The sequence below is a fragment of the Punctularia strigosozonata genome (genome assembly GCF_000264995.1).
Source record: "Punctularia strigosozonata HHB-11173 SS5 unplaced genomic scaffold PUNSTscaffold_1, whole genome shotgun sequence".
In the NCBI taxonomy this organism is placed as follows: domain Eukaryota; kingdom Fungi; phylum Basidiomycota; class Agaricomycetes; order Corticiales; family Punctulariaceae; genus Punctularia; species Punctularia strigosozonata.
Window position 1 is genome coordinate 3,503,572 of NW_006767433.1, and position 24,170 is coordinate 3,527,741.

At 51.7% G+C, this 24,170-nt stretch overlaps 9 protein-coding genes across 9 annotated transcripts; 4 read left to right on the forward strand and 5 right to left on the reverse strand.

Moving 5' to 3' along the window:
* Nucleotides 1-963: 963 nt before the first annotated feature.
* On the forward strand, nucleotides 964-3,300 carry PUNSTDRAFT_58314 (MFS general substrate transporter; the record flags this gene model as incomplete). Its single annotated transcript, XM_007379205.1, has 12 exons — nucleotides 964-1,100; nucleotides 1,162-1,218; nucleotides 1,281-1,396; nucleotides 1,460-1,745; nucleotides 1,801-1,830; nucleotides 1,893-1,989; nucleotides 2,040-2,212; nucleotides 2,267-2,622; nucleotides 2,751-2,760; nucleotides 2,819-2,908; nucleotides 3,015-3,162; nucleotides 3,226-3,300. The coding sequence occupies 12 exons, from the start codon at nucleotides 964-966 to the stop codon at nucleotides 3,298-3,300; spliced, it is 1,575 nt and encodes a 524-aa protein (XP_007379267.1).
* Nucleotides 3,301-3,403: 103 nt separating this feature from the next.
* On the reverse strand, nucleotides 3,404-3,801 carry PUNSTDRAFT_56245 (PEBP-like protein; the record flags this gene model as incomplete). Its single annotated transcript, XM_007379206.1, has 2 exons — nucleotides 3,404-3,644; nucleotides 3,710-3,801. Coding segments are annotated over 2 exons (333 nt in total), but the record flags the coding sequence as incomplete, so codon positions are not given.
* A 2,176-nt stretch (nucleotides 3,802-5,977) lies between these two features.
* PUNSTDRAFT_49173 (uncharacterized protein) lies at nucleotides 5,978-6,947 on the forward strand. Its single transcript, XM_007379207.1, has 4 exons — nucleotides 5,978-6,356; nucleotides 6,407-6,483; nucleotides 6,536-6,645; nucleotides 6,705-6,947. The coding sequence occupies exons 2-4, from the start codon at nucleotides 6,481-6,483 to the stop codon at nucleotides 6,901-6,903; spliced, it is 312 nt and encodes a 103-aa protein (XP_007379269.1). The 5' UTR covers nucleotides 5,978-6,356; nucleotides 6,407-6,480; the 3' UTR covers nucleotides 6,904-6,947.
* A 3,217-nt stretch (nucleotides 6,948-10,164) lies between these two features.
* On the forward strand, nucleotides 10,165-10,386 carry PUNSTDRAFT_58072 (uncharacterized protein; the record flags this gene model as incomplete). Its single annotated transcript, XM_007379208.1, has 1 exon — nucleotides 10,165-10,386. A coding segment is annotated over one exon (222 nt), but the record flags the coding sequence as incomplete, so codon positions are not given.
* Nucleotides 10,387-10,938: 552 nt separating this feature from the next.
* PUNSTDRAFT_49174 (coatomer beta subunit) lies at nucleotides 10,939-14,912 on the reverse strand. Its single transcript, XM_007379209.1, has 18 exons — nucleotides 14,721-14,912; nucleotides 14,514-14,653; nucleotides 14,440-14,461; nucleotides 13,878-14,391; nucleotides 13,679-13,826; nucleotides 13,497-13,626; nucleotides 12,923-13,442; nucleotides 12,750-12,871; nucleotides 12,496-12,690; nucleotides 12,328-12,441; nucleotides 12,187-12,274; nucleotides 12,077-12,139; nucleotides 11,876-12,021; nucleotides 11,686-11,826; nucleotides 11,574-11,635; nucleotides 11,397-11,521; nucleotides 11,222-11,341; nucleotides 10,939-11,165 (listed from the first exon to the last, which is right to left on the reverse strand). The coding sequence occupies exons 1-18, from the start codon at nucleotides 14,883-14,885 to the stop codon at nucleotides 11,137-11,139; spliced, it is 2,844 nt and encodes a 947-aa protein (XP_007379271.1). The 5' UTR covers nucleotides 14,886-14,912; the 3' UTR covers nucleotides 10,939-11,136.
* Nucleotides 14,913-15,291: 379 nt separating this feature from the next.
* Nucleotides 15,292-16,670, reverse strand: PUNSTDRAFT_25993 (uncharacterized protein; the record flags this gene model as incomplete). Its single annotated transcript, XM_007379615.1, has 3 exons — nucleotides 15,292-15,447; nucleotides 15,505-15,678; nucleotides 15,735-16,670. Coding segments are annotated over 3 exons (1,266 nt in total), but the record flags the coding sequence as incomplete, so codon positions are not given.
* A 477-nt stretch (nucleotides 16,671-17,147) lies between these two features.
* PUNSTDRAFT_58629 (calnexin) lies at nucleotides 17,148-19,071 on the reverse strand (the record flags this gene model as incomplete). The annotated part of the gene is made up of 6 exons (XM_007379210.1): nucleotides 17,148-17,255; nucleotides 17,324-17,846; nucleotides 17,901-18,287; nucleotides 18,342-18,460; nucleotides 18,520-18,930; nucleotides 18,988-19,071. The coding sequence occupies 6 exons, from the start codon at nucleotides 19,069-19,071 to the stop codon at nucleotides 17,148-17,150; spliced, it is 1,632 nt and encodes a 543-aa protein (XP_007379272.1).
* Nucleotides 19,072-19,281: 210 nt separating this feature from the next.
* PUNSTDRAFT_96160 (u5 small nuclear ribonucleoprotein component) lies at nucleotides 19,282-23,143 on the reverse strand. Its single transcript, XM_007379211.1, has 15 exons — nucleotides 22,851-23,143; nucleotides 22,585-22,783; nucleotides 22,393-22,531; nucleotides 22,127-22,336; nucleotides 21,910-22,076; nucleotides 21,732-21,856; nucleotides 21,316-21,665; nucleotides 21,007-21,269; nucleotides 20,520-20,957; nucleotides 20,252-20,465; nucleotides 20,116-20,203; nucleotides 19,946-20,064; nucleotides 19,633-19,891; nucleotides 19,433-19,581; nucleotides 19,282-19,380 (listed from the first exon to the last, which is right to left on the reverse strand). The coding sequence occupies exons 1-15, from the start codon at nucleotides 23,041-23,043 to the stop codon at nucleotides 19,339-19,341; spliced, it is 2,955 nt and encodes a 984-aa protein (XP_007379273.1). The 5' UTR covers nucleotides 23,044-23,143; the 3' UTR covers nucleotides 19,282-19,338.
* A 107-nt stretch (nucleotides 23,144-23,250) lies between these two features.
* Nucleotides 23,251-24,044, forward strand: PUNSTDRAFT_96162 (Prefoldin; the record flags this gene model as incomplete). Its single annotated transcript, XM_007379212.1, has 5 exons — nucleotides 23,251-23,283; nucleotides 23,343-23,509; nucleotides 23,560-23,650; nucleotides 23,704-23,757; nucleotides 23,817-24,044. 5 exons carry the CDS (start codon nucleotides 23,251-23,253, stop codon nucleotides 23,838-23,840), a joined length of 369 nt encoding a protein of 122 aa, XP_007379274.1. The 3' UTR covers nucleotides 23,841-24,044.
* Nucleotides 24,045-24,170: the final 126 nt, after the last annotated feature.

Here is a 24,170-nt window from a genome sequence, read left to right on the forward strand (position 1 = left end):
ACATATGTAAGCTTCAAGATCGCGCCCGCCTTGAGCTCCATGTCCTTGCTTTTCACCTCCTTCCTGATCTCGTCCATAGCCTGCGCGATGAACTTGGCCTCATCCTTCTTATTAGCGCGTAAGCCGCGGATGAGATCTTGAAGCGTACGCTCCCACATCCCGCTCTTCCCGTGGGCTTCAGAACGAGGAGTAACACCGATCGCAGGAAACTAGTAGTGAGTCGTGTACAGTGCAACTCCGAACCGGAACGGACAAGCTGGACAGAGATGCAAGCCGACACCCACATAAGCCGTTGGCCTCTTGCAGAGTCAGACGGAGGACCGATGACGGAAAGTGGCTGTGCTTGGCCTCCTCTCCAGAAATATCGGTGTTGACGGGTACCTCTTCTGAGACCTGATTGCTTGTTCTCACCGTACCTGGGGGACATGTCCATGCCACTATGCGGCTAGAGATGTACGCTTGTCTGTGAGAAATCTTGACGGAAAGCCCGCATCACTCAATATCCTGTTTGAGATCGAAACTTGCATTCGTTGTCCACTGCCGACCTGTTTATTGGAAGCAATGGTGTGCTAAGCACCATGCTTGCTTCGTCTACCGACTCGGCATGAAGGATAGTTACTACTGGAAAGAACCTCCTCTGAAGTACGGTGGGAATCCGAGTCGGATGCGCACCCTGGTGCGATGATACCATAGCAGGCAGGTGCCTTTCCGCTTAGGGTAATGAACTACGCTGCTGACCGCTCCGTCTCGGAACAGCAGCCACGAGCGTTGTAAGTACTTATATGCAGCCCATACAAAGTATCGGCTTTGTTGCTTCCTCGAACACGCTTTCTTCATATGTCTATGTGGACCACGTTCAACCAGAGTCTTGTCAAAAATTCTGACGGTGGCGGAACTACCCCGACAAGAGCGTCTCTAGAGCCGGCCCCTGCGGCACATGATGAAATCGAGGATGTGACTCGTATGGATGAACTCGCGGAGCATGGCCCTCGCGCGCCGCCGGTCATCACTTCGAAAGTTCGGTCTGCAAAGGGTGAAGAAGACGTTGATCCAAACAAGGTCGTCTGGACCGAAGGAGAATCAGATAACCCACAAAACTGGTGAGTTCCTTCCCTAATCCAGGAAGCTTTTTTTAATAAAAAAATGAAACCCTATTTGTAGGTCAACGCGTTATCGGTGGTGCTTGACATACCTGGCAATCACCATGAGCTTGAATTCGTGAGCCCCATCCATCCAACTGATAATTTTATATAGCGGATTGACTGTCTTCTTCCTAACAGTACATTTGCATCTGCAGCGCCAGCTCCCGCAGTTCGCTTCATAGCAGCCGATTTCCACACCTCTGCAGAAGTCTCTCAACTGGTGACATCAATCTTTCTATTTGGTTATTGTATCGGTGAGAGCTCTGTCGTGCTTTGGAACCACCCAGCGAGTAGTAGTTGACCGGCACAAAACCTAGGACCCCTTTTATGGGGTCCTGGTAGCGAAATGTTTGGTCGACGCCCCATCTTCATAATCACCAATACCGGCTACGTCCTCTTCACTATTGGACAAGCCCTCGCTCCTAACATGGCGACTCTGCTCATCACCCGTTTCTTCGCTGGATTCTTCGGTGTCGCCGCAACAACTAACGTGCCTGGCATGATGTCCGATATATGGACGGCAAAGGCTCGAGGTCAATCCGCCGTTGCCGTCATTGGTACTATATTCCAAGGTCCGGTGCTCGGTGGCATTATCGGTAGCTTGTACGTATGGTGTCTATCTGAATTAGCAGCAGAGTTGGCTGATGTATAGTATCAGCATCGCAGAGAGCTCTCTGGGATGGAGATTGTGAGTGGGCACTAGTGCATATTGAACGCGTGCGGTCAATGCTCACATGGTCCCCTTAACAGTATATTTTGGACGATAGTGATATTTGGCGGAGCCGCTTCCATACTAGCATACTTCGCCATCCCGGAAACGTACCACCCGATTCTATTGAAACGTAAAGTTAGCTCATTTCCTAAGCCTCTCGACCGGTTAGTTTATCCTGTCATCAGGCCCAGAAGCTACGGCAGGAAGATCCTCTTAACAATCGGAATTTATATGCAGATCATGAACGAGAGGACAACACTCTCAAGGGCATATTACGTCGGACAATTCTTCGGCCATTCATCATTCTGTTTGAAGATCCCATAATGCAATTGATCACGGCTTACATGGCATTTCTATAGTGCGTCATGTCTGAGATCCCAACACAGGCCAAGCTTACATACTTTCAACGCAGTGGTATCATCTACGGGCTTCTAGACGCGTTTCCTATCGTCTTCGTTGACAAGCGGCATTTGAGTCTACGAGAAAACGGACTCATGTTCGTCGGTTTGGGTATTGGCATAATGATCGGCGCTTTCATGTCCCTCCTATCTATGCGACATATAGGGAAACTGGCCGAAAAGTGGCGTGGATCCCCCCCTCCTGAGCAGCGCCTTCGTGGTGCAATGATTGCGGGGCCCTGCTTGGCTATTTCTTGCTTCTGGCTTGGATGGAGCGGAAATTTCTCATCCGTGCCGTGGTATGTGCCCGACCTGGCCGTCGTATTAACAGGTAGTAGTATCATCTTGTCGTTCATCTCTCTCATTGTAAGTGAACAATCTGTGCATACAGAGCCGAGCTGATGTCGGTGTCTAATAGACATACACTATCGGTGCATTTTCATGCTGGAATATATGACAAGTGATGGGATCTGACAGCTCATTTACTTTGCAACATAGATACATACTTGTGCGTCAATGATACGTTCACGGTCAGAACCGCCTCTGATCAAATGTTGCGTTGATAGGGTTTACAGTGCGTCTGCCCTCTCCGCGACAACGACTGTCCGAAGTGGGGTAGCCGCTGCCTTCCCATTATTCACAACACAGGTGAATCCGTTACGCTCCAAAGGCGATATCATCTAACATACGTGCAAACGCACAGATGTTCACCAAGGTGCGTGTTTGCTGCTCTTCGTCGCACGTGGTGCACCCTAATTAAAGCTGTCACGGTCCATCATTCTCTCAGCTTGGGGTTGGATGGGCAGGCACACTCTTAGGACTGGTCGCACTCATGCTCACACCGGGTCCATTTCTGTTCTATAAATACGGCGCTCGCATTCGTCGAAGGAGTCGCTTCGCTCCTTGCCTGGTATGTTACCATGATTACGGTCCTGTCAACCTTTTTCGCTGATCGTTCGCTTATTTGATTTAGGACCTCAAGATCGCCGAGGAACTAGAAGCAGAAGAGCGTAAAGCTGGTTCAGAGAAGCCGTCGAACGCGATATGATGAGGGTAAAGGAGATCATATTGGTCACAGTACCCATGTATGACATTTCATACGCTCCAATGACCGACGACAACGATCAAACGTTCCTTATGGTACGTCGTATTCACGGATCGGTAATGACGGCATCAGGTTGCGTCGACACCGTGAAGAAATTGCCCGCTATGGGTTCTCCTAGTCCGACTTGTTCCGCGAACGCAGTCACGTTAAAGTCTTCAATGCTCGGATCGATACTCGTCGGGAAATCGGCAGGTTGATGCCATAGCAGTAGGATATACCGATGCGAATCGGAGTTTGTGGGTGGGGACGGCTGCACGAAATCCGAAATAGCTGGGGTGGTATTGAACCTGTAAAGCGTCGGATTGTGCTGCTATCGACTGGATTGTCGACTCACAGTGGAGTGCCGAAGGACGTCGGTACACCGGCCAAGCGGAATCCTCCTCCAACGAAATGGCGAATCTGCGATATATTGGGCTGTTGGGGCGTCGGGGCATCCGGGTCCACCTGATTGCAACGTAGTTCAATGACATGCACAATTCACCCCGCTGGAATATTGCTTACCATAGTGACGACAAACTCTTGATCCGCCGAGATCCCCTTAGTTCCTGCAACGGAAAAGATGGGGCGGTTCACAGTCTCTGCAAATGTATACTAAGCAAGGTGTATAACAGGGATCATGAAAATGAATTACGAGGCATAGTAAAGTTGGTTCCTTCGTTGGCTTCTTTGACCGTGTGGTTGAAAAAGAAAGTCACGCCCAAACCAACCGTAGGTTGAAACACCGGTATAACGTTCGGAGTGATCTTGGCTACCTTGAAGGCTTGCACTGCTGTGCTGGGGCTGGGTGCTGAAAAAGGCAGCGTGAACGCAGTGGCACTCAAGGCCATGGTGATGCATAAGATCGGAAGCAGCATCGCCGACGGAAACGACGTTGAGACAACTGAGTGGACCGAGGACGTGGAGCCTGAATGCTCTCAAACATTCTGTCCATGATTATAAGCCTTAGCCGCCGTCCACCCGATGCATGGTGCGACGGGTGTGATGGCGAGTTCCCCGCTTCGTCAGCAACTTCTCAGAAAGTTTGCTTACTGCCTCCGTCATCCATGCAACCCCGGACATCGCACATGGCGGCCCTGCGTGTGGTAACGATGGCGGAGGCGAGGAAGTTCGTGGGTCGCTTCAGTGGGGCAACGTAAGAGTCAGACTAATATAAGCGACAGTGTCACACAAGGCGACAGAATCTGTCGATAAGCTGGGATTCCGGTCATGGAGAGCTATATTCGTTCAGTGCAACCAAGTGAATGCACAGCGGGCCAAAGAAGGTTGCCGTCCGATATTTCACGCGAAGTGGTTGGAGTGAGAAAGACGGTGCCCGTACCAACACGAGCCCCATGATAGCACGAACGAAGCGTATGCCGGTGGCCATGGGAGGAACTATGTAAACAAATACCAACCTGGTGATCTCGCCATGCATATTTAGACACGAGATATATTTCGCTGAACACATACGTCATATTGGTGTCTCTATATGACAATCCTCACACGCTTGGAGAGCCTGGGTCGGTAATCGCTTGGATCAGCAACGAAGAAGAAAAATCCTCAAGTACACAAATCGTGGACGGTAGGGTGCAAACATGGTCTTGCCAGGCTATTCAATGGGAAGTCCAAGACTGGCTCGCTTGCAATGTCATACGGCGTCAGCGTTGTCACCCACATGGACGAGGCATGCTTACCAATTGCAGAACGTTTGCGCGCTCGGCAGGAGGCAGTCGATGAACTTCATCCAGAGGCATTTGGACTAGTCGCATCAGCATAGCCTAGAACGAATGGCCTCTTTCAGGCAAGGTCAACGTTTCAATGAGGAATTCGTGAACCTTCTGATCATCGGGCAAATTCACCAGCGCTTCAGGGAGGGCTGGTGGCGGTTGACTATATCTCGACGAGCCTGCCGCATATGCACCCAAATTGAATTCCGGTTTTGGCTGAGTCACGACATTATACTGGTGATAAGTAGATGGGCCGGCTTCAGGCGGGTAATGTGTTGGTGGCCCATATGGTGGGATGTTCTGTGGGAAAGGCGGTGCGTTCTGAGGAGTGGATTTGCGGGCTTGGGTGGCCACATGCGGTAACATGGTCGGCTGAGTAACAGGCGTCGATGTGGGTAGTTGGGTCTGAGTTGCACTGTAAGCGCCAAGCGTTTTCTGTAAAGGGAGAACATCTTGTAAACGATTCGAGCGCATGGAACGAACGAGGAAGCGCACAGTGAACACGTTGATATCCACCGCATTTAGCCTGACCATAATGGATATAAGCGCATATGCAATTTGGGGTTGCGCATTCAAGATGTTCCTAGCCTGATCTGGCGTCGTTTTCTGTCACCCAATCCGAGAGTTTGAGAATTTCATGTGTGCTCGCATGGACAAGGTAACCTTCAACGTTAACAGCAACTCTATGAGCTGGTCTTCCGGAAGAGTCTGAAAAGCCATTATTGTTCTCGTTGCACGAAATCCAGCGAGGTCAAGCTTTAAGCAATCGAAGTTGAGCACTGACTGCACAAGCGTCTCGATTGGAAGTGGTACGTCGTACGATCATGTGATTGAAGTCAATTCGAAATCACCGGGGCACCTGCATTCGGCCACATGCAATCTTGTTGCAGATTCCTTCACTACGCATGACCATCCGGACCGCCACATTCCGAAGACTAACTCACTCTTGGCCGTTGCTCCCAGCTTAGGAGACGAACATCATACATGATTCTCTGGGCTTTCTATGAGACTCTTTCCCTTGCGCTGGACATCGTGAGTCATCCGTCCACTTCGATTTGTGCACTCGGTGCACCATACTTGTGTTGGCGATTTGTATCGTCAATGTGCTGGGTTCGATATTCCTTCGTGTCTCCGGAGGTCCTGGACCTGCGGAAGCGGAAGCAGCATTCAGGGCAGCGAACCTGACGCCGGCCGTCATACCCATCTTCGATCCTGTCGTATCTTTGGGCGTTGATTACACCATCAAAGGAACCGTGAAACGAGCAGTACTTGGTACTAATTTCACTATGCCGGGTTCGTGTATAAGACAAATCGTCGACATTGATTACTGATGGGCGGCTTAGAGACTCCAACTAGACCCACTTGATCGATAGAGGGAGCTACGTCTATAGAGCCACACGAGACGTTCGTTATTGCGATGGTAAGGTCACAACAGGCGACCATGCGAATGCCATTGAAGGTCCTTCGTCAAGGTTGATCCCGATGCACCGACGCCACAAGAGCCAACCAATGCCCAGATTCGACATTTCGTCGGCGGAGGCTTCATATTGGCCGGTCAACCTTCGAAAGCAGGAACACCACTGTAGGCGCTTGAACCCAGCTATAATTGGCGCTGGTTTGTTGAACATCGAATATTGCCAGGGTCAATATTACCCCAGCACTTTCGGAGTACCGCCAGCCTTCGCCTCCGAACACGTCCGACCCACATATCAATACATTCTTACTCTTCAAGCAACCACCAAACTTCCCTCAAAGCCTTGCAGCTGCCAATCTAACGTCCGACGTCACGCTTTTCAATATCACTGCTTTTGCGGAGAAGCTTGGTCTAGAAATCCCCTAGCAGGAAACTTCTTGATCGTCAGTACCAATCCAAATGCAACCATCTTCGAACCCTGAGTCTTGGATTCGCAATTCTGATATACTTAAGTACATAAGTACCTTGTACAATACATGATGGAGTTTTGTGGAGTTGTGGCTGTGCCAATGTATATCGCTGTTGTGCCTCGACACATAATCAATCGCTGCTTATTTGCACCGGTGGTACCCAGGCTAAACTCGCAAGATGCCGCCTGTTGACGAGATCGATTTCCGTGCACACATCCGGGATTGCCTGCTGGATTATGTACACTCCCATATCACTGTTGATTATCGGTCGTGGTCCTCCGGAGAAGTGACCCGGGTAGGATTATCCTCTTTCAGTATGATGCAAGCCCAAGACGTTCTAGTTAGGTCCTCTCGCAATGCATATCGACTGTGCCCCTTGTGGAGAAATGCTCGATATACCGACTGGCCGAGCCGTTCGACGTGTTGTATAAGGTTTTGCACCTTCACAACCTGGACGCGTATGACGAAGGATGGTCAGCACACCGCGAGGGTGTTGCACTAATCAGGAGCACATTTTCTGCGGTGAAGAGGTCTCTTAGAAGCATGGTGCACTTACTGCAAGATGAAGAACGCAGGTTCCAATGTCTTGTCGTGGTTTCCGGTGGCCTGACTCGCTTCGCACAGTCGACGATATGCATTCGTACTATATGCCGGATCATCCAGTCCTCACTCGGGAATCCACCAAGAACAGCCTGAAGCTTGGCATAAAAAAGAAAGTCAATAGAATGCCCGAAGATCATATTGAAATGGTGAAGATGACTGGAATTCTGCGACTTCAGCCTCAGGACAGTGAGCCAAAGGAGGTGGTGATCGACCTGGAGACCTGCTTGTGCGCATCGTAATCCACACATCAGCTGCATAACTGCATAGTCCTGGCGCATATACGCGGGCGATTGTGCATATATGTGTTCATTTTTGATCTGCACAGGAACCTACGGCCCACCATTGATCAGATTTTGCATCGCCATATCGTGCAGTATATGCAGACCATCCCGGCACTCACTCCTGCTCCTCGGAGAGAAGAGCAATCGTCACTTCTGGTGTTGCATAACTCCTACGAACTCGCGGACGCGGATTTCCTTACAACCAAACACATGACTCCACCCGTATTCTCACGGCTTCAGAATGCTTATTACTCCGGCACACGACAAAACCGAAACGACTCTTTCAATTACGACGCGGTCAAGGATCTGCTACTGCTTCCGAGTGCTAGTATAGAATCCGACTGCGAATTCCAAGAGCTTGTTGCGGAAGAGCAGCTGCGCGTCGCGGATGGCTCGCGTACGCGATTCCTCTCTGTAAATCGTTGATCTAATAGGCCGTGCAGATGCATTTGCGCCTTTATCATCTCCATCCAGTCTTGATACGCTGTCGTTCGAGGACGATGCAACCTTGAACGACTTCTTGATCTCATCCTCCCCAGAGAGGCTAGCAACCGGCCCACTATTGGCGGATGCAGGATTTGGTACGCCGCCCTCTTGTGTGACGTTCATTTCAATTTACCTCGTGCTTCAAGATACCATACTCGTTCCTCGTTCCAGAGAAATTGGCAGTTGCTTGAAGATGGTTCATCAACGGCATAGGTGAGCGATGTGGCTCCTCGTTCCACGCCCACGTAACTGGACCTCATATAATGTAGTCTACTGGAGCTTTGTGCAGACAACATCCCTAGCTTTCTCTCAAGGCTGAGCACATCTCCTCAATCTCGAATCTCCTCCCCGAGGTCTTCTTCTACGTATGCCTGGCCCCCGTCGAATAAGCTCGGTGCACCAGAGAACTCGCCCTCGGAATTTCTTACCTTCGATGACACCCTCGTTTCCTTATACTCGGATATCCGCAAGCCTGATGCATCAGAGCTGAATATGAAGGACGAAGTTGAACAGCATGACGATTTATTCATGGAGGGTAACAGACCATGGTCTCATCCAAGAGGTGCTGGTAACTGACTCATTAACCTGTGCAGTTCCCCTTATCGCCGGCCCCAATCACAACAGCACTATCCGCGATGATCAGGCACAGTATCCCTCCTCTCTAACCGAGTTTCTGGCCCACAAGCCTACCGATATTCCCCTCGCTGACGATGCGACCTTTGAACGGGGACAGGATCGTGATGCTGCTCTGACGAGGCTCAATTCAAATATTCGGTTCTTGAAGAAAGCCAAAGGGATCCCTGCACTGAATGTCGAATTAAGCTGGAGGTATCATATCAAGGTGCCGTGTCCTTGATTGGCATGTTGACGCGATGAGCAGACCATTCACGTATGGCCGATGTATCCCTACCAACGAAGAGGTTTCACAAGCAAATACTCTAACTACGGAGGAAACGCTTTCACTCTCGAGTACCCGGTACGACTCGGATCAGCGACAACCATATGCTGAACTGGAAACTCTGCTGTGCCACATTACAGCTGTCAACGCTGAAGCGCCCACGGAGCAGAGGTCGCGATGCTTTTCCTGGGACAATGTGGAGAGCAGCGCTCTTCCAGGCCTCAGTGATATAACTGAGACAGCGGCCACCAGAGCCGATCGGACATGGTTAACCGAGAATAGCCGACGTAGTATGGCCGACGTGTCATCAAGTGAGGGCGAGGAAGTCGACGATGAAGCTCTCGATGGCAACCTAATGCCAGTCGAATGCATGCCACCTCACGATCTGCTCCAGGAAAATGTCGACTTCGCTGGTCAACGAACTCAGGACGACGCTGCCAACCCTCCACTTGAGGACATTCAGTGTGATACACCCCTATATTTGCCAGAGGACAAGTCATGGTTCTGCCTCGATGCTTCGTGTATCGAAACAAGGCACCTACCTGATATCATTCAAACCCAGGGCGGGATGATTATCATACAGGATAGCCCGGAGCACTCAGATTCTCCCCCGCACGAGTTTCCAAGCCGTGATTCGTACAGCTCTCTGCGACAAACATTTGCAAATTGCAGCTCCACCCCCACTCCTGGTCTTCGTCATGCCACGGTAGAATCTACTTCGGGCGTAGCGCCTGAAAAGTACGAGTTACAACAAACGCTGTGCGGGTTCATGCAACTCCGTGCCGTTGCCGTGGAGGATGGCGTTCAAGAAGTGTCCTCTCCCAGCCCGAGTGCATCCGCAACCACACCATCCGCGGTTGAAGCCCCATGTCCTGTCCTAGGCGTACCTGAAGAAGTTCTTGACAATAATACCCTGCAGCTAGCAGATGACTGGACGCCGACTACTAACATGCATCGCTACCTCGCATCCATGGGGCTTGTGCAGAAAACTCTTGTCGCCCGTTTCCTGCAGTCTCACTACGCGGTCGCACTCATAGAGCGCAGAGACTTAGGTGGCGTCGATCTCATCTTGGACCACCATACCGCCGTAGTTTACGTCTCCTTGCCGGCTTTACCATCTGACCATCGAAATCTGCTCGACATGCTGACTAGCATCTCTTGGCGATACTCGCATGTACTTGTCGTGTTCGAAGCTTTCCCTCCATCTTGCCTGTACAAAGCTCGAGACGACAACTCTGGGGCTCTGCAACCGCGCGTGTTCTCGGCCCCTGTCGTACGAGCCATCAAGAAGCTGCGGAGAGATCTTGCTATCGCGTCTGCTTGTAACGAAAAGCGACCGGAGACAAACGTTCATTTCTCATTTGCGCAAAACGCGAAGGAGGCCGCGAAGTTAGCTCGCGCATTCGGTGATCTTGCAGAAGCGGCTGACGCTACTGGGGTCATATGGGGCGACAGGGACTGGTTAGGAGACGACGAAAGAGAAGTAGGGATTCGTGCTCTTCACTGTTGCACGTCACTACACTCTCTTAACACCTTTCCGACAGGGAGAAACAGAACTAGCATCAGTACAGGGAATGAACGCACTTGCAGCCAATATAATATTATCACAGACAAGTCTCCAGTCATTCCTGAGACTCACTGCCCAAGAAAGGATGCAGAATTATGGGGCTTTGCTCGGTCCTGACAGAATCGTGCGTCCAGCATGACCGGTAGTCCCCAGTTACTGATTGTATTCCAGGCGATATGCAACGGCTATATTCTACAGCGAGTTCTCGACACGGACCTGCCGCCCAGTTCTCCCTGGCAAACGGACAGCTCGGACAGCTCGGACATTCACAAGCACGGATATTCCTCCATTCAGAATGCACGATAGACCTACTCAACGTCATCGAAATGATCACGGATTATTCCTAGCTTAAAATTATACAGGCGGCCTATTATCCTTCTGCGCTGCTCGATGTACATCAGTTACATGCTGAGCTGCCATGTGATGAATTCGTACTTACACATCGTGATCCGGTCCCCTAGAGAGAGGGCGATCCCTTGTGTTTTGCTGCGGATCCGCACGTGTCCCGTCAGTCCAATCTCCGTTCGCTCCACACTCAGGTTCGCGAGAGCATCTTCCCCTAGTTCGATGTGAGCCTTGATCATCAGGAGTAGACATAAACTAATGTCACTAACCGAACAAACTCCGTGCGTACATGTTGGCGGACAAGAAGTCGCAGTCACCCGAGAGCGCCCCTTCTGGGGTCAGACATGACATATTCGTCGATTTCATGACATGTGCGAGGTAGTCCCGAGGTTCACTGTCGCAGTAATCAATCTACATTATCCCGTGATCGAGGCGTTGCATCTTACGATATGGTGGTAGTAACGTTTACTCTGTTCTCCCACTCGAACTCGGTCCACATGCTGCGGAACTGTAGACATCTCAGCGAACGCATGTAGAGGGGAAAACATCCGAGCAAACCTGTGCTTCGGTGCAGTATGCGGGCTTAATGTAGTCCATGATGTCGATGTGTATGTCGTTGAGGATGACGCATGATTCTGACATGTTAGAGCCCTCCCATAATATGCTACCGAAAATGACGCCTGTCTCAGTGGAAGAGACCTATATACAATCATGAACGGAAATTCGAGCGTAGAAAAAAGGTGCATGCCTTGATGGTCGCTTTGATACTCTGGAAGCTATGCGGGGCAATGGTGTACACTGTGGGTCGCTCGACAAGTTTGAGATCGCCCAGGGTTGCGAAGTCTAGGCATAGATTTTGCAAGGTATTCGCTGTCTGGTTAACAAGTAACACATCTGCAGAACGAGAAGAGGTCAAAAGGGACTAGGAAAGGAAAGGGAAACAAGATACCAAGCACAATGTCGAAGCCTTGCACTTTGACATATGCCTCGGCGTATATAGGATCGGAGAAGCCTAATGTTACATGAGGAGACTTTCCAGGAGATGATAACATGACGTACCTGTTAGTTGCGTGATGCGACTGAGATTCGAGATGAAGTCCTCGCGAATTTCTGTGGCACCTGTCGCGCGTCCCAGGTCCTCTTCATACTGTATCCGACCGTTAAAATATGATGGTAACAGATGTGGTAGGAGGCACGCACGTCAATGACATCATCTGCAGCTTTCTTTGAGAATTGTCGAAAGGACAGTAGGTCATCGACCTGAATAATTGCTGCCTTGGAGCTCTCAGCCTCTTTCTTTTCTGCGGCTTTCTTCTGTTTTATGCATTCAGTCACAAAATCCATTGCATGACGTGCTATGTCTTTTACCTCTTGCGCTGTCAACATCTTCGTGTAAGCCGATTTGGTATCCTGAAGGAAGGCCTTCTGTGCAGCAGGCTGATCTTGCAGCTCGCTCAATGTTTTCAGGCAGTCGAGGATGCGTTCTTGCGAATCTTCGTCAATCGGGTGGGCGACGTACTTCGACTGGCCAACTCGTATGATCGAGGCCATGATAAGCATTGCCTGCGCAGCGTGATGGTAAGTAACAGAGTAGGCTAGAGTCAGTGAGAGGGAAGTATCACCTCTGCACGCAGACTGTTCGACGTCTTCCTATCATCTGAGGCAGCGGCAAAGCGTAACACAAGCTTGGTCAAGGCACTAGCAAGGATGGACGCGGTAAAAAAATCTCCGCCGAGGATAAGCGCTGGAGAAGCTTGATGAGTATGCAGAATATCAGGAGTATAGCGAACTGTACTTCTGAGCGGTGGCTTGAACGCAGATTTTCCGCTCGACTTCGGAATTGAGAATGCGGTCTCCGTTGCATAGGTGCCGTCCGCCAAGACTTTCGGCCGTCCGCCCTCCTTTTCCTTACTGTCGCCTTGCTCAGGGCCTTCAACGCCGTTGACCTCGTCTTCCGCTTTTTGTTCGCCGGCAAGAATGGGTATTTCACCAATAATCTTCCTCGTGGCCTTGAACACCTCTTCTACACCTGCGAGATCCTCTATATATTCTCCCAATATCCAGAGCACACCCCGGAATACCTTGGACGATTTAATCTCCGGGAGTGTTTCCACGAGGCGCGAGCAGATCGTTTCCCGAAGGTGAGGGAACTTCTCGACGACCTCTCGCACGAATGCTACCACATCCAGCGCCGATGGGTTATTCGAGTCTCCAAGGAAATCCATTAGCGCGTAGACCACACTTCCTGCTACTTCGGAGAACTTGATGGCGCAAACGTGTATCGATTGGATGAGAAGCTGCCTGTAGTCCGACGACTGCCCAATCTAGTATCAGAGCGGTTACGCGGCGAGACCCATGTGGAAAATAACCTTATCAAAGTCCGCGTCCTGAGTTTTTTGAAGTTGTTTTTTCAAGAACAGAACGACCTCTTCGACATTTCTGCTGGACGTCATGCTGAGAACAATTGCCAGCGCCTTCCGGCGAACCTCCATGTCAGGGCTTGACCCACAAATCAATGTGGATGCCACACCGATTGATGATAATCACTAACCTTGACAGGACCTGCAGTACGTCTAGAATCAAGCTGTCCAAGACGTGACCATGTTTGGACCGCAGAACTTCCAGCCTATCTAATACAATAAGCTTGACGTTGTTGTCAGACTCTTTACATGCCAAGCTGATATAGCAGGATGCAGCAGCTGCGGGAGTCGCTGTCAATTAGTTCTCGCATCGCCAGTGATGCAACGAACCTTTGACCGCCGCCGCGTTCTGTGTGAGAGTCGTAAGAGTCGTAGCTGCTTCATACTTGACAGCATTAGAAGGCGCGGTGAGAAGCTCCAGTATGCATCGGATATAGCGCGCCCGGTGAGTTGAGTCCGTCTTGCAGTCCTGGCGAATGACCTCGATGATGCTCATTTGTAGCAGTTCGTCCATGTTGGATATCTGATCATACACCTGCAGGACATATTCCACCGCCTTCGGCATAGCGCAATTTGCGAGGAACACGAACGCGTTCCGCTTGCATGTTGCGTCAGATTCGGCAGCCAGGAACGTCTGCATGAGCTCTGGAGCATCCGGTATAAGGTGTTCAAACTGGCGATAGATGGTATAGATGGCGAATACTGCGTTCTTCCGCACGTACGAGTGGCGGTGTTCGAGGCATGATCGGCAGACGGGAATGAGTGGTTCGAGGAGCTCGACGTCCTTGGAAAGCTTCGTCAGGAAACGCAGCGTTGCGCCCCGGATGTATTCGTTGGGATGTTGCTAGAAGCTAATCAGAGAAAAGGAGCGACGCCGTGCGCGTGAGCTCACCAGGTCGTTACGAATGGCGTTGCTGGGGGTACGTCATCAGACTGCTATCGCCGCTGAAAGGGACGGTAACATACACCACTAGGATCATCTCCTGCTTGAGTTTGCCATTGTCGTCGTATTTAGGGCAAACTTCCCAATAGAAGTGTAGCAACTTCTTGAGTCTCTTGTCTTTGGACGGCATGACATATTGAATGACCGGCATGAGCATCTGAGGCTATATCAGAGTATATGAGCTCCGGTTTGGCTTTGCAGCATTCGCTCAAGGCGTCTGGCGTACATACCTGAGGATTTCCATTGATAGTCGAGACTATGATCTTGCGCAACGTGTCAAACTTGACTTCGTCCGAGCCCTTTTGTAAAGCCGAGCGCAATTCTTGCACGGTGGGTACTTCATTGGAGTCATCGAAGACGACCGTGTAGCATGAAGATTCCCCAGCGGTCGCCATGATAAGTTGTACAGGTCGCGGTCAAAAGTATACAGACGATGCATGTGAGGGCCGCCCATGCATGCACCGCCACCCTACATTCCGAGGCCTGCAGGGCCGTAAACCACCTGTTGAAGATGCACAGTGCTTGCCACACACCAACAAAGATAGATTCCTCATAAAAACCACAGGATATGCAATATTCTGCTATCCATACGCACGAGATGCGCCGGACTAATCAGTGTTCGTTAATGGCTGGGGATGACACGTCACCGTTGAAGCTGAAGGTTGAATGAACCGCAGCTGTTACATCCGGAGCACATAGAAAAATCGTGAATGTTTATGCGAGAATGTAAATCGGAAGACTCTGTATATTAGTATCTATGTGCGATGGCGCAATGATCCCCAGCATCATCCATTATCATGAGGTCCGATGTACTACTTTCTCTGTCAACGCCTCCAGGGCACTCTTCGCCTCACTGTCCGGCAGCGGCTCTAGTACTTTCTTTGCTTGTTCGGCGTGGGCTATCGCCAATCTCCGCGTTCGTTCAACGCCAGAGGAACGGCGAACGAGTTCTGCGGCCTGAGAAACCAGAATATTCAATCGGCAGCAATCGCGAAGCCCGAATATCAGCCTCACCAACTCCACATCTCCCGTATGCTCGAATTTGCGGGCGATCAGAGGGCCCATTTCAGGGTGCTCCTCCCAAGCGTACAAGGCTGGTCCCGTTGCTAAACCAAGCTTTAGGTCGGCCCCACCCGGCTTGCCCATGGTCGACTCCTTCGCCTCGTAGTCCATGATATCATCGACCAGCTGCGTGCCTCTAAGTAAGCTGGCGCTAAGAGCACGTTGTTGAGGTATAGACTGACCTGGAACGCTAATCCGAGGTTGCGACCGTACGCGTAGGCTACCTCCTTCCAAATCTCGCCTTCCCTGCAACCACCCAGCACGACCGCGGCTCGTGAACCTTTTGCCATCAAACTCGCCGTCTTCAGATAGGTCTTCTTCATGTACATATTCCAATGTGCTTGCAGCACGGAACTCGGTTGCTCGCCATCCGCCAGCGCTGGAGCTGATTCCCGCGTCTTTTTCATTTGGATTATCTCGCCTTCAACCAAGTTTGAGATCACGCCGGCAATGAGCTCGGTGACCTCGTGCGACCCCAGACGAGATAGGGCTGCAGAAGCACGGCCAAGCAGGAAGTCTCCACCTAGGACAGAGACTTTGTTTCCAAACGCTTCTGGTGCTGACGGAGCTCCTCGACGGAGAGGGGACTTGTCGATGACATCGTCGTGAAGAAGGGACGCAACATGGATCATTTCCACAATTTGGGACAGGCGGCTCTGAGTTGGCAAGATGAGCTGTGACGGGTCGAGGGCGCAAGGTAGGGACTTCACGTAGGCCGGAGGTTGAGGTAGTGGAGGTCGAGGAGAAGGATTGACCAAAGGAAAGACCTCCGAGAAGGAGCTGGTATGGTCTGGCATATTCGGATTCCAGTCGTTCAGCACATCGGAGCGCGTTAAGGGCGCGTTCAACTCTTCCGCCCGTCCCCCGGCCCCTTCACACTCCATCTTCCAACGCTCGAACCCCCAATCCGAGCCGAGTCCATTGGTCGCCCTGGCGAAGAGGAGAACAAGGAGAGGTCGTATTTGTTTGGAGGGATGCAAGAAGTAGTATTCTGCGATTCGGTTGAGCGAGGGGTGCGAGGTGCCTAGCAAGCTCAGCAAAGTTTTTCGTAGGTGGTTGAGTTCGGGAGCGAGAATGGAGAAGGGGTCGACGCGCTTTGTAGACGCGTTTTGCGGGGGGATTTTGGGAGGGTTCGGCTGCTCTGGAATCTTGAGCTGTTCTGCAACGGCCGCATATGCTCGGTGGTGCCTTGAGCGCGCCCGAGCCCATAGCCTTGGCCGAGGCAGGTGCGCATAGGGGCGGGCGTATCGTTGCATGCCGCACAAATTATGAGGAGACCCAGTAGGAGGGCACGGCCCTGAGTAGAATAAACAGAGAGAAACCGCTGCGAGCCTGCGGATGACGAACACAGGAGGGAGACGTGCGAGTCGGTCGGGCGCGATCGTGGCGGGATTTCCAGCACGGCCATGTCGGCAATCCTCATACCGATTACTGACGTCGTCCTACTACTCCCGAACAGGGGCGAGGAGTGCGCTACTCTCTCAAGCGTGCGCAGCGGTGTGAGATGGAAGAGAATTGTATTCGAGTCCCAAAACATAAAACCAGAATTATGCGAGAGCAAGACAATACAACTTTTAGACAACCGCATGCGAGCCCTACTTGCGCTTCGTCACGTTCAACTCTTTCTTCTTCTCCTCGCCAGCCGGTGCGACAGGCGCAGTCTCAGTCTTCTTGGCATCATCTGGTGTTGGCGCATCGGTCTTCTTAGAGGACTGGTCGTGGTTAAATTAGCACGTGCTGACGGTATTAAAATCGAGATCAATCGGCTCACCTTCGTGATTGGCTTCTGAGCGCCTCCAACGAGGCCAACGAGAGACGCAAGCATGCCGAGGAAAGTCAGCGTCACGCCGAGTAGAGCAGCGCCAGTCTCAGGGTGAGACTTGAAGGCGAGAACAGGGTCCAGCTTTGCTTGTTCAATGAAGGTTATGACCTTGTAGCGGATGAACGCCGTCGGATTTTCCGAGAATGAAGGAACTTCTTCCTCCTCCTCGTCATCGACAACAGCCTTCTTGGCAGTTTCGAGAGGCTTCTTGACGAAGAACGTCTCCTCAGCGAGTTTGCGTGCCTCCTCAGGCGAGTGGCCAACGTAGATGTTGTCGAAAAGGATGTCCTCGGTCATGGTCCAGAGCTCGATACCGACTCCGCCGATCTTGTTAAGACTTTGCGCCGGGTGCGAATCCTCGAAGTAATCGGGGTTGGGAATCTTGCGAGGAGCCCATTCACCCTTGTACGCCGGGTTGTCAATCATCGGGGCGTACCACTTGCCCTTGTATGCCGGGTTAGCCTTGTAGGGGCTACAGCGATGTATTTAGTCAGGATCCCGGGACATCAATAGGAACAGAACGTACCGCTTCCATTCACCACATCCCGGAGCTTCGTCGCACTTCGGGTTGCGAACCATTGGCGGAATCCAGTCGCCGTCCTCCTCGTCGTCCCATTCCTCGGGCTTCTCCGAGTCCGGATCAGGTATAGTCTCGGGCTCATCGTCCAGCCAGCCCTCAGGCTTGACAGCGTCCTCGTCGGGGATCTCATACGGCGCATCTTCGTCCCAATCTTCGGGCTTCCTCGCCTCGGGATCGGCGATCCTCTTCTCATCCACCCAGTCCTCGGGTTTCTTATCTTCAGGGTCGTCGATCTCTTTCGGAGGGTTAACCGAGGGCTTGAAGTCTTCGAGCAGGCTTCCAGTGTTGTGGCTCTCGCCGTTAAACAGGACATCATAGGTGTTGTTCTGAGGGCTGGGGTACCTCAACTCAGCGCACGCACGCAACAGTACCCGCGAGAGTACTCACTAGACAACGAGAGTATACAGGTTGGTGGTCTTCTCAATCGAAGGCTTAGGAGGCTGGGCCAGATGCTTCTCCTCATACTCGCCAGTGATGGGGTTCTTGTGCCGGAAGATGAAGTGAACCTATGGATACATAGCGATCAGCACTCGTGCAATGGATATATCCCATGCGGAATACGTACCTTCGTGCCTGGGCAGGTCAAATCAGGGCCAAACATCACGACCCACGGCGTCTTGTCCTCGAACTCCTTGCCGCTAGTCTGGAATCCATCCTCGAGCAACTTGAGGTAACCACCGCCGCAGTTGCCGCCCTTTTGGTACTTGACCTCGTATTGGACAACGAGCGGTTCGTCTTTGAAGGAAAGGGGAGCCTTGAAAGGAGCGGAGATTGCGTGGTGGGCAGCCTTGGACTTCGCCACGAGACCCTTGTCGCCCTCGATGATAACCTCCAGGGGCTCCTCGACCTCCCACTTGCCGACGTAACTAAACGTTTCGCCACCAACGGGAGTCTTCTTCGTTGCCTCCGAGACTGTCCAGCGCTGGGACCAATCGTCGGTGAACTGCTCAAGGAAGGGTGCCTTGATCTCGGTGGGCTATCATGGACTTCCGTCAGCGTGTACACGCGCTTCTGGGGTGCGGACGTATACTACCTTGAAGGTGGGCTTCGGCTCCTCCGCCGCGGCTAGGCCGGCAGCGGCGAGCGTCAGAGCCGTCGAGAACGCTACTGCTCGCATTGGAATACGAGAGACCAGACCGGGTTGAGGAGTGCGGTGAAGATGAAGTGAGAGCCACGTCAATGGACTCGCGCTCAAGTATGCATTCGGCTCCCTCGTCGGCCTACGTGGCGTCTCACGCAGCCACATGTCACGGGAATCATTCGGGGAACTTCCTGGAAAGGCGGCGAATTACTCCGGACTGTGTCCCGCCACGTATACGATAGGACCAATATGTAGAGGATAACGCGTAACAGCACAAACTACAATTACATGAAGGAGCATTCTTTAACCTAGCAAGTCGGCGTGCCCGGATGCAGATAACGCGAGCTGGCGAAAGGCGGTGAGATTCCGTATCCACCGACGACAACAGCAAACGTACCACAAATTCGTCGTCCAGGTACTTCGACACCGCGATCTGGTCGCCGAGACCCTTACGCCGACGCGTCTTCAGGACAAGATCTCGGGCAAGTGCCTGACCGGACGCAGGTTCCAATGGCCTGAGTTTGATACTTGTGTCCGTTGGGTCACCTATGCGGATAATCAAACACAGGCGCAAACGTCGGGAAGCAAGCCACATACCAGGGACAATTGCCCAATGATCGAATACTTGAAGGCAGAAGGCCTGCCCTTGAGTCGCCGTCCTCAGGTCGGTTTCGAAGCCGTTGGCATCGATCACGGGTATTAACGCCTTCACGGTATATAGTGGCGATCCAGCTTTGGGGATATCTTGCGTAACGTGTCCGCGTCTCCGCGCAAGCACCGTGTACACTGCTGAAACACAATCCGCTGGCGCCTGAACCTCAACATAATAAACAGGTTCCATGAGCCGAGGCGTGGCCTACATCCAACAATTAGCATCGGTCGAACGCTCAGCCGTATAATACTAGCTTACCATGAGAAACGAGGAATAGCAGACGCGACGCGCGGTCGGTACAATCTGGCCTCCTCCGCGGAATATCGGTTCCTGTGCTAAGCTTGCGTCCAAGATGCGAAATTTCACGTTTCGCATTGCTGGGATGGCTTCAGAACCGGATAGCATGCGAAGAGAAGATGAAAGCGTACGTTCATCGCACAAAGGCCCTTCGCGCGCGCCCCACTGGAAGCCTTGCTTAATGTGTTCTTTGACAACACCAAGCAATTTTTTATCGACCTAGCGCACACAGATTTAGCTAAGTTTAGAAAGGGAATTCTCATTTACCGTCGAAGGGAGGGTATCGTCCAAGAGAATGTTTGGGCCCTGATCGTCCGGTCCAAACGCCCATATTGATCTTGAAGCGAGCAGATCCCACTGATACTTGTCCTGGAAGAAGGTGCCCCGCTCCTTGGGTGTCATCTGCATAGTAACACGCCCGGACTCGACGTCCTCCGCGATGCCTTTTTCAAGAGGCTCGGCTATCATTGTGATGCGGTTTCTGCGCCGCAGGGCGTCTCAACGCACGTCAAACCACGACCGTGAACTTACTCACTTCTTGTTCGGTGTGTCCGCGTAACACTTTAATGCGCTGGTCTCCAGCACGGTCTCGCAAAACTTCGTCACTGGATCTGATACTTTGATCTCAATTTCCGAGAACAGCTTGCGCAGGTCGTGCATCACGCAGTCCAGGTATAGTTCCCCAGTTCCAACCACAACATGTTCTCCACTTTCTTCGACCTTGGTGACCACGAGGGGGTAGGATTTGTTGATGCTTCGCAGGCCGGACAACATCTTGGGAAGCTCAGAGGGAGCAACCGGCTCAATGGCAATTTTGAGGACAGATTGAGTCATATGCTTGATGGGCCGGAAGATGTGAAGATCGTCATCGATGTCCACGGCTGAGATTGTAGCTGTTTTGGATATGGACAGATCCACGCCGCCGATAAGGATAAGGTTGCCCGCTGGAGCCTCTTCCATAGGAACGAAATATCTGCCTGGCGTGAGCCAAGGTCGAACAGCCAGAAGTGTAGTATCAATACCTGGCGCCGCTAACCCACAGATCGTCAACGGTCGCTATCATCATGTCTTCTTCGTCTTCCGGTGAGTATCCCTCGCCGAGTACCTTGACGCTCGCGCCTTTCCGCAGAGTACCGCTCATAACGCGACCAAACGCACGGAAAGACTGCGCATCCGTTGTGTGGTATAATTTCGAAATCTGTACCATCACAGGAGCTTCTGGGTCGCATGACTTCATCGCTCGGGCAATATCTGAGTGTTGAGGACCAGTGTATGTGCTCTCAACCTGCGTCGAGTCAGAAACCGAATGATCGTGCATTCACGGTTCTCACCTTATAGGCAGCATTTTCGAGTGGGGATGGGATATTCTCTGTTATCATATCGACCAGTCCAGTGGAACGACCGAAGAATTGATCTACGACGACCTTCAGGAGAGGCCTAACGTCCATTTTGTACAGCACAGGCTTGAGGCTGATCCCGAGCTCCGCCAGGGTCTCTTTGAGTGTCTCCTTGTCCTCGCTGAGCACCTGGCTGTATAGCTTGTAAAGAGGCTCGAGAATAAAGTGTACGAATGACCGGTTCTGTTCGGGATCAACAGCTTTGCGACTGAACTTGCGGGTGTCGTTGTTGAAGTAGATGTCTCCCCAAAGTCTGTCGGCAAAGGCGCCAACGTCAAGAGAACCTAGGGTCGTAGGATGAGTAAGTAAGATAAGAACCGCACGACATTGACAGATGAAACGTAGATTACCATACGTATCCGCATACATCTGTGCGAAGGACCTCAGTGTAAAACAATAGTGCATGTCCGTGCTTGCAAATGCGACATTTCCCAGCTCAGGGCTCAGACGGAGGTCCGGGTCCGGGTTTATGCCACTAAAAGTATAGTGATGTTAACATAGGTTGAGTCAGGGGAAAGCTGTATGTACGCCATGAAGTTGTTGATTTCTTCGATGGTGTGCTTGATTTTGTAGTAGGCATCCGCAGGTTTGACCCGCAGCTCGAGGATCAGTCTGTCTATCTTATTGACCACCAGCGTTATCTTGATACGCTCTTGTAGAGCATGCCGAATGATTGCCTCGGTGTTAACCATGAGCTAGGAACTGGGTCAGACCCATGAACAACCTGATAAAATCTTGGTCGAACCCCTTCCACCACGTCTACCACCAAGAGGACACCATCAGCAACGCGCATGGATGCGGCAATTTCGTCCACAAAGTTCACATGTCCAGGCGTGTCAATGAGATGCAACAAATGGGACTTCCCGGCCGTAGTAGCGAGTATCAGTGACATGGGTTGGGATTTGATGGAAATCTGACGTTCCCGGGAGAGCACATGGGTGTCTGTGTATCGTAGCTAGGAAGTTGGGCCGTTAATTCGTAGGCTACCGGGAAGAGGACGTACAAACAGACCTGCTTGTCGGAGTCCCAGTCAAGTTTGTGAGTCTCATAAATGAGCATATCTAGGAGTGCGGTTTTGCCGTGGTGCAAATGGCCCGCGATTGCGACGTTGCGGATCATTTCGGGAAATGCGGTCATGTTGAGCAAGAAACTGGACATCCGTAATGAGCCGCCGAGATCAAAACAGTACATGATATTTCTTACCCCTTATCATAACGGGTCTCCGGCATGTCCTTCTCCTCAACAGTCCATTTTCGAACCTTGATGGGAGCGACAATAGGTTCGGAGAGGGGTTGCGTATCCTCCTCCTGGACAAGTGTCTCAACGTCCTGGCCATAGATATCACTAGCAGACGGGTAGTACTGCTTGTCTTCATGAAGGATGACCGCGTTATGTGTCGGCACTGCGAATTAACACGTCAGGAACGCGTCGCATGAACCATACATAACACTGAACGTCGACAGACGTACCGTCGACTTCCATCAGAGAGTTCTCCTCTGCATCCGGCTCTTCGTCAAATCCTTCGAGCGGCGCGGTAGTCGATGCAGCTGCCGATGCATCTCCGCCGACAAAGCCAAGTTGCGGGGAGTCGACCTCCTCGTCGGAGTCGAGATCGCCACCGATGTAGTTTCCAAACTCGTCGTAGTCTTCCAGGGATGCCATGTTCACGCAAATTATGAAGCGCGGATTAAGAGCTAGGAGTGTTCGCGCGTCGACGCAAGGTGTTGTTTTTTGCGGGACAGGCGACGGCCGAAGCCTTGAGAGTGGAGGCTGACTTGGTCGAACGAGCGGAAGAGAAGTGTAAGTGGCTGTGTTGTCTGCAAGGAAGCCATTTCTCAGTGCGAGCTTCAACAGGGTCGATAGGATATCATGGCCACCCTCTCAGATGATACGCTGCGGAAGGTCTCAACACGGATACATGCTAGCTTCGGGCTGTATTGACGACGAGACATCACGCTCAGATCCTCGTACAAATACAGCAAACGGCCATTCAATCTCAACGTGCACTCGCAGTCTCTCGACAACAGACCGCTGCGAAGGAGCGCGAACGGCGTATATTGCAGCTTACTATCGATGAAGTCAGCTCTCTAGACCCCGCTGTCAATGTCTACAAGGGCGTCGGTAAAATGTACGATCTGTACTTTCCGAGATGTCTCGGCTCCTGAGCCTATGTCCCAGGTTCCTTCAGGTCCCTCGCCCGATCATGGACAAGGACTTGAAGAACCAAGAGAAAGAGCTCACTGATGACATTAACAGCCTGAATAAGAAGGTGACTGCGTTGCTGATGACCCTCCGGGACCTACTTAGCATGACTTCTCACAGTCAAAGTACCTCGAGAAGCAATTCAACGATGCACAGGGCCAACTGCGCGATATCGTATGTCCATGTCCATTCTCGTTCTATGAGTTTGTCATTGCAGCTCACTTGGTTCGCAGTTCCAAAGTGCGCCGAAACCATAGTAGGGTAACCGAAGCGATGCAATGGTCAAGGACATTACCCATACCCCTAGCTCTGCAAATTCAACGGGAAATATCTCGAGCTTGCCCTCTTAGAAAATGTCGTCCTGTTTCCGTCTACGATCCAGCCGAAATATCCGTCACGACCATCCGTTGATCCGTTATCAATGCGGATCCGGGCGGAAGCTCCCAAAACCCCTATATCGCCGCTCGGGTTATAAGCTTCCCTGTAAATCCAGTGTGGCCATCATCTCCCTGATCTGCGCTGGTCTTACCAGCCGCTTCTCATAATCCAGAGGTCTTGTCAGCTATCGACTCCACGAATACCAGCAA

Excerpts from the sequence above, each read along its gene's own strand:
- PUNSTDRAFT_49173 (XM_007379207.1), top strand. Across the intron at positions 6,646-6,704 it reads TCGAAAGCAGGAACACCACT|GGTCAATATTACCCCAGCAC; the intron begins GTAGGCGCTTGA and ends GAATATTGCCAG.
- PUNSTDRAFT_49174 (XM_007379209.1), bottom strand. The coding sequence starts at position 14,885 with ATGGCGACCGCTGGGGAATCTTCATGCTACACGGTCGTCTTCGATGAC. Across the intron at positions 14,462-14,513 it reads CAGGAGATGATCCTAGTGGT|CAACGCCATTCGTAACGACC; the intron begins GTATGTTACCGT and ends ACGTACCCCCAG. Across the intron at positions 12,275-12,327 it reads CTGCAGATGATGTCATTGAC|TATGAAGAGGACCTGGGACG; the intron begins GTGCGTGCCTCC and ends GGTCGGATACAG.
- PUNSTDRAFT_96160 (XM_007379211.1), bottom strand. The coding sequence starts at position 23,043 with ATGGCATCCCTGGAAGACTACGACGAGTTTGGAAACTACATCGGTGGC. Across the intron at positions 22,532-22,584 it reads GAGACCCGTTATGATAAGGG|TTTCTTGCTCAACATGACCG; the intron begins GTAAGAAATATC and ends ACGGATGTCCAG. Across the intron at positions 20,466-20,519 it reads GCGGACACACCGAACAAGAA|AAACCGCATCACAATGATAG; the intron begins GTGAGTAAGTTC and ends CCTGCGGCGCAG.